This window comes from Neltuma alba, unplaced genomic scaffold (genome assembly GCF_004799145.2).
Source record: "Neltuma alba isolate B1F8T4 unplaced genomic scaffold, ASM479914v2 tig00012967_pilon, whole genome shotgun sequence".
NCBI classification, from domain to species: Eukaryota; Viridiplantae; Streptophyta; class Magnoliopsida; order Fabales; family Fabaceae; genus Neltuma; species Neltuma alba.
In genome coordinates, this window is record NW_021637326.1 from 97256 (window position 1) to 107654 (window position 10399).

At 35.3% G+C, this 10399-nt stretch overlaps 1 protein-coding gene across 1 annotated transcript; it reads right to left on the minus strand.

Annotated features, from left to right (window-relative positions):
* Positions 1-2054: 2054 nt before the first annotated feature.
* On the minus strand, positions 2055-10084 carry LOC114733131 (uncharacterized; the record flags this gene model as incomplete). Its single annotated transcript, XM_028920536.1, has 9 exons — positions 2055-2610; positions 2887-2966; positions 3787-3867; positions 4065-4125; positions 4538-4612; positions 4742-4947; positions 5038-5305; positions 5399-5444; positions 10015-10084. Coding segments are annotated over 9 exons (966 nt in total), but the record flags the coding sequence as incomplete, so codon positions are not given.
* Between the last annotated feature and the right edge of the window lie 315 nt (positions 10085-10399).

The following is a 10399-nucleotide window of genomic DNA, read 5'->3' on the forward strand; positions in this document are numbered from 1 at the left end:
GTTTTATTAATAAAAAGAATCTGATAACTTTCTATACAAAAAAAAAGTCTGATAATTTGCACATTTTTTATAAACAAGATACAATGCTTTGATTTAGATCGACCTCACCAAGAAAATTTTTAATGAGCGATTTTTTAATAATTTTTCGTAATTATATTGTTTACGTATAAAAAAAATAGAACCCATTTTACCAATTTGGTGGCATAACAAATGAAACAAATAATATTTTAATAAAACTTAGAGATATAATATATCTTTTCTTAACGACGCAAAGTTAGAATAATTATTATTATGGTAATTTATAAATAATGTCACTTATTTCAAAATTTTAATTTTGCAGTGATATTGATTTGAATTTTGATATTTATTGAAAAAAAAACTTAAAAGTTCCGCTACACTCTGATAATTGTTTTGAATAATTTTTTTTGATAGAAATAACTCTGTTGAATAATAAGCACCCGCCTGTATAGTTTTTTTTCCCCACCAGAACCTGCCCGTATAGCTAAAAACACTATCATAGACGTAAGATTTTTTTTTTTTGAAGTTATGTGTATATGTAGTTTTGAAAAGTTCAAGAATGTAAACTTAATTTATGGTTAGACCTTAGAATAGATTTTAAAAGTTATACTCTCCAGTCCCAAATATAAGACCCTTATAATAGTATATATAAGAGTCTTATATTTAGAATCGGAGGAGTATTAGATTTTGGCATGTTCAAACTTAAATATAAGAAAAGCCTTGTTCACAGTTCATTGAGGCTAGTTTTACAGGGAAGGCGACACGTGAACAGCAAAGGAGAAAAAACACTGCAAGAAGGAGATGATATCTTGATGAATGGTATTGGCATTCAAGTCTTTGAAATTATTGAGTAAAAAGATTTCCTTTGAAAAGGCAGAAGATTGGAGATTTCCGATCTATCTCTTTCTGCTTAGAATTGCGGGGAGGCATTTTAACAACAAATGGTTGTTGGCAGCATGTTGCTTCTGATAAGCTTTGTGCTGATAGGTGGAAACGTGCCATTTAACAAAGGAGAAACCAAACCTACGCTACGACCTAACCTAACCAACCTACTCAACTGTTTGAAAAGAGTGCCTTTTTATTATTATTATTATTATTTTAAGACCAGGATCCATTCTGTGGACCTCATTCCAAGACTGACGTTCAATTTTCAAAAACAAGGGGTTGAAAAAAATGATTAAATGTAATATAGCATTCCAAGACAACTTTCTGAAAGGATTCTCAGATTCCTTCTTTGAATTTTCACTCCTAATTCTTGTTACAATTTTTTTTATTCTAATTGTTCATGCAGACATTTTATATATATTTTTTCACATAGCCTCAAATGGGGTTTGCAAACTGCTCTATGTTTTTCTTTTTAAACTAACTTATTTTATTTGCTCATTCACACCTCAACACTCATATTTAGAAGTCGTGAACTTTATTATGTTTCTTCTAAATTTGCCTAATTTTTGTTCAAAATCATTTTGTTTTACTTGTTTACTCATACTTAGATACTTTCATCTGTCAGGTTACATACATTTTTCTTTGCATTATATGTTTACATAAAGTCAATGTTCAAACCCTCTTGACTATCACTTGGTCAAAAAAAAAAAAACCTCTCGACTATCTTGTTTGGAAAAAATTCGTCAATGGCTAGAGCTTTAACTAGCAGCCATCAAAGGTTGGAGGTCCGGCACTTCAGCAGTGGTTGATCTTTTTTCTTTTTTTGAAAAAAAAGAGGTATTATTTCAAGCGTGAGTCTAATGTCCGAACAAGCAAACTGCAGTTCCCAGGGAACCATTCAGGCATGAGAAAGGGCATGTGAGAACTCTTACCTGGTTTTATATACAACGGAATGGACACTGGAGCTGACAAAAAATGGCTGACTAAGAAGCAAATGCAATGTTTCACAAAGTGCCACCATCTGAGCGTGCAATTAACAGTGTGAAATTTATAATCCACTACATGTACCTCCTCCCCAGAGTATGTTTCTGGATATTAGACGAAATGCGAAAACCCAAATTAGGTTAATCCCTCAAAAAAGAAAAAGGTTGTTTCTCTTGGAAGTTGAGAACTTGTATTAATTTGAAAGCCACACTGAGAATCCAAGCTCGGGTGCCTTTGAGTAATGATAGTGACTTAAAAACGATGATAAGCGATATGAGCCTCACAGGCGAACCAGGAATGCCTTTGAACATTGGCAAATAAAAAGGGCTCTACATGGCTTACATCATTAACTTGCCAACTCTATTTTCCATACTAAAAATCAAGATGACACCGTACGAGTTAGCACTGAAAATGGTGAAGTTTTCCACACCATTTATGAAAGCGACTGCAAGAAACAGACTTTACAGAGGATAAAAAGTTAAAGACTTCTAACTCTGGGAAGCTATACACAGCTGTTGATACTGAACAAACCTATGAGCAGAGAAACCAGCATCCGTAGTCTCTGTGCTTGCCTCATCTAAAAACAAAAGCAAGACTGCGTATGTGAGACAGCTACATCGCTTCAATCAGTGTGCGTATTGAATCTATACATCATATACAGGCATTCGTTCTTCAATGGAGACACGGCAGATAGGGCACCTCTTGCACTTTTCACCACATGTGCTGTTATCCACATTTAAGGTTGTCAAAAGTGGATGAGAAAGTAGTTCAAAATTATAAGAAATTCTTTGTTATATATATCAGCTGGCTTTGAAAAGAACCCATTAAAACTTACGAGACTGGACATTTCAAAGATGGGATCTGCTGAAATATCCATTTTTATGAGCTTTTACCGACTAGTACAACCAGATTGATATGCGCAGGGTTCTTACCCAACATTGTTTGTGTTAAATGGCTAGTAACAGAATATAGAGCAATGGCAGGGCTTAGGGTGCTTACTTGCAAAGAATGTGATGCCTGCATGGAAGCAGGACGACATTGATCTGATCTTCAAAGCAAACTCTACACAGGATCCTTTCCTGAAAAATTCGTCAATCCTTTAGTTAACAGTCAATTATATACCTCAAGTCATATGTAAGGCAGTTTAATTTTTTTTGAAAATATAATTATAATAATACAGCTTGTGCATGAGTTTATGCATCACTTGAGATAGTAAACGTGTGCCAGAGCATGCATAATGCAAATTAGCTGATGGTATCTGGACTTTGTGGGGGTAGCAGCCTCCCAGTGCGAAAATGATTGTGGGGTATCAGTCCACTGAAGCATAAATCCTGGACTATTCCTTGCCATGAAAGAATCAGAATACAGAATTTTCTTTAACATTTTATGTCATTCTGAAATCGACTGAAAACCACCAATATAAAGTGGGGAAACGTTTAAAAAAAAAAAAAGGAGAAAAGAAAGTTACGGGAAACAATTTTATATATTTTTGTAAGGTAATCAGACGATAGCCCCAACTTGATATATTTTTGTAAGGTAATGAGACGATAGCCCCAACTTGAAAATTCAATCAAAAGCAGTTCAGTTACACAATGAAAATCACTTATTACCCCACGACAGACAACAAAATTGACCCAGTTAAATCATATGAAAGTTCTAAAATGCTAGATCCTGATCAGTTCGAACCTTAAATTATATTTTTAACATTATCCCGAGGACCAGAGTTTTGGCACAAAAAAATTGAGGAACAAAGATGGCATATCAGGTCTCTACTCCCTAGTCCCTGCTTAAATGATAATGAAGAAAAAGGGCCCTTGAGAAAACAACTAATAATATACTTATGCGACTGATTAACAAATTTAAATGCAGAAGAGAAGTAATCAAGGTTTGGAACATTACGTTTTGGAGTCTTTCATACTCCTGCTGGCTAAATTTTGTAATCTCTGACTGCTCACCTAGGGCAGCTTGTAGTTTCCAGATCTGGGAGTTATAAGAATTGAGATTACTTATGTGTGACTAAGGTTCACATCAAATAGACAGGCTTAAATAAATACTAGAATGGGGGGAAAAAAAGAGAAAAAAAGACGCAAGGAATAATGCGATGGCTGCATATTTTGATACAATAAAAGTTTTTTTTTTTTTTTTTTGGGGTTTTGGGGGGGCATGAAGGTCTTTACCTCCTCAACAAGATCCGCTTTAGGCATTTTCTTCACCATATCAGGGGAGAAAGTATTATACCTAAATGGTAAAACAAATAACATTCATATACAGTGAAGGTAACTTGGATCAATATTCCATGTTCCAGCTAACGAGAGAAACAGCGTAGGCACAACTGCTAGTGTCACAGTAGTTACTCAAAAGCACAGACCGGGTAATGAAAAGCTTAAAGCAAGTTTCAGTCCAATTGCAGGCACTAGTTGACCATCGAAATAAGCCAAGTGGAATATGTTCTCAACAATTACTTTGCATTTTGAAAGAGCATAACCAAAAAGAAAACTTTGACTATAGAAGGGAAAGTGTTGCTCTGTTCAATACGTCCAAGACAAGGATTTGAAAGTGATCATTACGTTTCCAAATTAGGTTTTTAAGCAAAGGAAAACAATAGTCCAAAAACTGACTTCTGCCAAATGTGCTTTAAAGGAAAACTGACCCTGAACCCCCATCGCAATAAAGCCTGGCTTGTTCCTCTCGGCTTCCTTCATCTATTGACCACCAGCCCAGGAGCCTGTTAATGCAGAAAATGCAAGCAATAAAATATTTCTGTCGCAATTGAATAATATCAGTTTTACTGGCTCAGCAAATAAATTATCAAAGACAAATTTTGATTTCATGGCAAACAGGAATAAACTAATACCTTGAGCCATGGTGCAAGAATCCAAAACAATCACGGGCTTTTAGTGCTACATCAGAGTATCTTCCAGGAACATCTCCACTGTAAACTAAGAGAACTAATTTCTCCACTAATCTATAAGCCGCAAATAAAACCCCAGCTCCTTGCAACAGAAAAAGGGGAGAAAAGACAACAGCACTCGACATGGTTCTGGCAGCAGGTGGCGTTCCCTAAAACAACACGAGGGAGAAACACTCAAGAAATTTGGAAAAACAAATTTTCTGAAAACATCAATAGGCCCTGATCAAAATATATTATACCTCCAAATGCATAAATAGCAGAATTTGAAAAGCTATGAATGGAATCTTCATGATATGCCCACCAATGTCCTGTAGACTGCATAGGCTACTTTGCTGCCTCTCTTCATCCGTAGGAACCACCAAACCTCTATCCCAGTCCAGGTATCTTATAGTAAATGATGATGAAAGTGATGATGAGCTAGGATCTGCTGTGTCAATGTAACATTTTCCATGAATTGTTGGATTGTACCACTTTGTACAAACAAGAAAGGCAAAGCACTCTGCAATGCTGCAAAAGGATACAGGCTTTTCAGGAAGGTCAAAGACACAAGATGAACGACCAGATACAACCAGTATATCAGAAATGTAAATTATGTTATACCCAAAGTTAATAAATAAGTCCCACCAGCCCAGAGCAGCAACATCACCTGCAGATGATTGAAAGGATATTAGCAAGAATATGATAGGCGTGCATTCAACTACTCATCAGATAGTGATTAATATAAAGAATGTGATTACAGTAACACAACTCAGCAAGTAATCTTAACACCATGAAAACAGATGTAGATAGTGCAGCTAAAAGGATGTTTAAAAACGTTTACTATAACTCCTCACCCTGATTGATTCATTACGCTCAAAAAGGAAGAAACAGCCCGCACCCCATATATTCGATTAATATTCTCCATTTGAAGTGGACAAGCAACACATTGAAATAATCGGTCTTGTCTGGGAAAATTACAATGTAGGAATTCTTGGTAAATATATGCCCAGATTAAAAAATTAAATAATTTGCTAACTACATGCAAAAACTTATTAAAAGGTTATCCATATGTTGACTTTAATTAACCTGCTAATCTAGGTTGTCTCTAAACCAGAAGTATATTCTACAAAATTATAGTTTTCTCTGTTTTTTGCGTTTCAGTAGGTTGAAACATTATTTTCTTGCTTAAGCAGAGAAGTTCATCCAGAAAAAGTTATGGCACCTCATCCCTCTTTAAAATTTCACCAAAAGCTTACACAATTACCCGCACAATATTCCAAAGGTCAAGACATATTAAACACTAAATTTATAGACAAAATGGAGAGGACAGGAAACATTTCTAAGCAACAAAAAGTAAATGGTTTACATTTTTGTAATTCACAACTAGGCCTGCACTTATTAGACCCTAAGGCCCTCTTTAGTATGAGGTACTGAAAGGGTTAGGATTGGCATTAGCATTAGCATAGCTCATTTTAACATTTTTGGTATCAGGCACCAAGTAATACCCCTTTCGGTCCTAAATATAACACTAATTTTGTAATGTAATTTACACTGCTATACTACAGAATAGATCTTATATTTAAGACCATAACAATACTTGGGATTGCCCAATCCCATCTAGATGAGATTGAGCAATATCACCTGCCCCATGGTATTGAAAAATCAATCTTGGGCTGATATTTTTCATGACCAAATACCCATGCCCCTCATATCTTCTCATTAACGAAGCCATCATTGTCAGCTCCATCTGTTCTTTTGTCTCTAGTGCACTGTCCATCATCTCCTCTCTCCTCCACATCATCCCTCCGTTATCTCCAACCTCCCTTTCCCCACCATGCCATCCTTCACTCTCCATTGTGCATCCACAAAGGGAGATATGTCTTAATCTATAGCAAAACTATCCCTATCTATTCTCATCCACACCTTCCATTATTTATCTTCTTCCACGACGACCTCCATCAGCAACGACAATATATTCCTCATTCTCATACCCCTAAGCTTTAAGTCATCCCTCCCTCGTCTTCTCCCTTCTTCCCCTTCTTCTAGATCTTCTCTCTCTGACTAATCTAATTCGATGTTGCGGAAAATAAAGCAATCATTTACATCTCGGCCATAGTTGCAGGGAGAGCCTGCAATATTATGAAGTGGAAACTCTTGAACATACTATGTTACTTCTATAGTTTTACTTGTTAGTTAAATAAATTAAAGAGAAAAGCTTGTCTCAAAACAGCTCGAATTCCAAAACAATGACGAGAAAAGGTTTTACAGTTCCGTGACTTGGCTTTAAAAGAAAACAAACAAAACTTCTAGTAGTTTGCCTTTTTCATTTGGATCTTAAAAAGCAAGATGGAAAATATACTAAAGCTAGTGGGAGTTCAGTAGGCATGTCTTCATATGGAGAAGAGGATCAAATGAAAATTGAGATGTTGGTGAGAAGGGGTTGTGAAAAACAGGGATAGGAGCGGTGACGGGCTGAGTTGCAAGTTTTTTATTTTTTATCTTTTAATTTAATAGTAAGGATATTATAGTCTTTTTATAATTTATACCTGATTTTAAAATAAAATTAATGTGAACATCCTAGGTAAATATTACTGCTTACCAAACATAATTTTAAAGCATCAATCCCACTCCCACTCCCATTTCCAAGTCCAATCTCAATCTCATTCCCAATCCCTTAAAATTCAAAGCTGCATACCAAACAGGGCCTAAATGCATTGTTCAATCATGCAGCATTGCTTTAACTGCTTGACAAGAAACAAAGATTTCATGGATACTGAAAAGCACAGGTTATATCATGATTCAGCTATCAACTGATGTTCGGAATGTCTATTTGCTGGAGGTCAAGAATCTCAAATGTCCCCAATACGTTCAATCTACGACAAAAATAACTGATCATGAACTGTTTAATCTTCTCACATCACCATCCCCTTTTATGTTCATTTTTTTCAACGAATAATATATAGATCCAGAAGTAGATCCAAAATGAAATTTTTTTAGGTATCAAAATATGAAGAAAAAGGCCTTTAAGAAAAGTCTAATGTTTTTAAAGAGAGGAAGACGGAATATTTTAAAAAAAAAGCGATGTCCCCAAATAGAAGTTTATCTTGCTCTCTGCTTATACGCCACAGAACTATATCTGAAGTAGATCTATCATCATGGAACCAACCCAATCGTATTTGATTAGACTTCAAGTCCACTTTGTATTTTTCTTTAAGTAGCTTCACTTATCAAGGATAATTTTGAAATACCTTAGGATTCACAACAATATTTTCAAGCATTTCTCATTTGGTTTGCTCATGAATTTTGCTCACCACAGTAACTGGAAAACTAATATCAAGTCTAGCGTGAGATAAATTAATCTGTTTACAAGTCTTTGATGCTTTCTGATGCCAACAGGAGCACTCTCACAAAAACCAATCAAATAAGATAACATTAAAATCCCTCCCCTCCCTTCCCTTCCCTTCTGTTGAACCAAGTGAAGCCTTGGTGATTATGAAGATAGGAATTTTTTCAGATGCTTGGAAAGTTTATATACTTCGTATTGGAGAGCAGTAGCATTGTTTTTGCACAAGTGAGGATACAAAACTTCGAAAACTGAAAGTTAGGGTGCCCTAATCTGTTAGTTTCACTACATGATTTCACTAAGAGTAGCATTGCTAGCAATATAGAATTTCCCTCCATTCTTTAAGTTCTTACGTTGAAATATAGCAAATGAGCTTGCTTAGTTTTGCATGATATTATCATCATCTAAATCCTGAAAGCTATAGACAAGAAGATAAAACTTAGCAACGCAATTAAGATACTTAAAGAGCTTTAGTAGACAACTGAAGTTAAGTTCGGCGCAACAGACATTTTTCAAGGCCAACTCTTCGCACCGCTTTGATGCCCCAATCACTATACCAGCCACCATAGACAAGGCATCATAAGAAATTTTAACCAGATTTTTGTACTAAGAAATCGTGAAGTGAGGCATTACCCTTCATGTGACATGTTGCTCCTTAGTCAACTATTAAGAAGGTGATGTTTTAAACTTAGGAGTAAAGAGTAGTATAAAATTTAACTAGTTGCATTGCATCCTCAAATCCTATCACACTATCCAAGGAAAAACTAGTTTGAAATAATATGAATTCTAACGGAAACCTTACTAGCTTGACAGAGGGAAAGTCATAGAGTGACCTTAAGAAGGACAACTAGGACCACAAATCAACAGAGATTATTTGAGTCAAGCTGCTCTAGGAAAAAACGAAGTACAGCACAAGACAGGCTCTCTGAGTGAAGCTGGGGCAGTCAACCCAACTCAGCTTGAGCTAAAGGCTAGCTGGCATGCTGATATCTGTGAAGAGAAGAGTGCTGCCCCATGAGACAAGCACTTTTCACACTTTGTAGACATCTCTTGTTTTAAAGGGCTAGGCTCTGTCTATCCAAAGCTTCAGTATTATAGGGCCTTGGCCGAAAATCAGTGGTGGATCAGCCATTGATTTGATACAGTGAAAAATGAAAATTATAAAGTATTTGAATGCCTGTTCATTCATGTGGGAGAGGAACACATAAATATGAAAAGATGGCAACAAGACCATCCAATCCCACATAATCAGTGATAATAATTTGAAGTAAGAGAACATAAAAACAAAACAGTAAGACCGAATGAGCTAAATAAGAAATTAAGATCATTGGCAAATCTTTTGGGAAAAAAAGACAATCAAAATTTTAAATGAAGCTGTAGTAAATAAAAGCATGGGATTTAAAACAATACATGAGAGTACGCTTGATTTAACAGTGGAATGGAAAGATATTTAAATTTTTATAAAATATTTGTTCTCCAGATTTAGATTTATCATTTTATCTTGTAAAAGGTTTTCATTTAAAATGTTACATTTTTCCGTGTTGATCTTAGATGTTGATTTGTATTGGGCTTCACACATATTGATGGATATTTCAAGGTTTGGTTATGTCTTATTTGTACCGGGCTTTACCCAAATTGAAAACTTGAACATGGAAAACTTCAACTCCCCAAAAAGCCACATCAAACTGTCAATATAATGGGATTGAAAATTTATGTTGGCCATCTCCAAAACCAAACAAAATCCTGAAGGGGAGAGTACAAATTGATCACCAATCATTAATATGTAGCTCCCAGGCATCATAGGAAATAGGAATAAACAAAAATCCCGCAGTAACGGAAGCTAATTACCTAGTTAACAATTAACAAATATTATCAAGGGATGATCAAAACTTACCACATATCTTAAGAAGAGTGAACACTGTAGCAGCAATAAAGAAGACCATGGATATCGCAACCCAGAAGTGCTAGGAAACAGTAGTACACACCTTAGAATCAAGATTTTGTGAAAATAAAACAAAAACAAATCACATCACACTATCAAGTAAAACATCGAAGTTCTATTTGAGGAACACAATGACATGATGCCATTGAAGAATGGGCACATGAGGTCTTTAACAACGGGTAAGAACAATCCTTTAGGAACACTGAATGAAACGTCTAAAACTAAAGTTTTGAAAAGAAAATTAAAAAAAAAAAAGCTTAAAGTAATAAAGAGTAATCCTTAAATGTTAATTGATGGCTTATTTTCTCGATTCACTCCAACTATTTTATCCTTATTT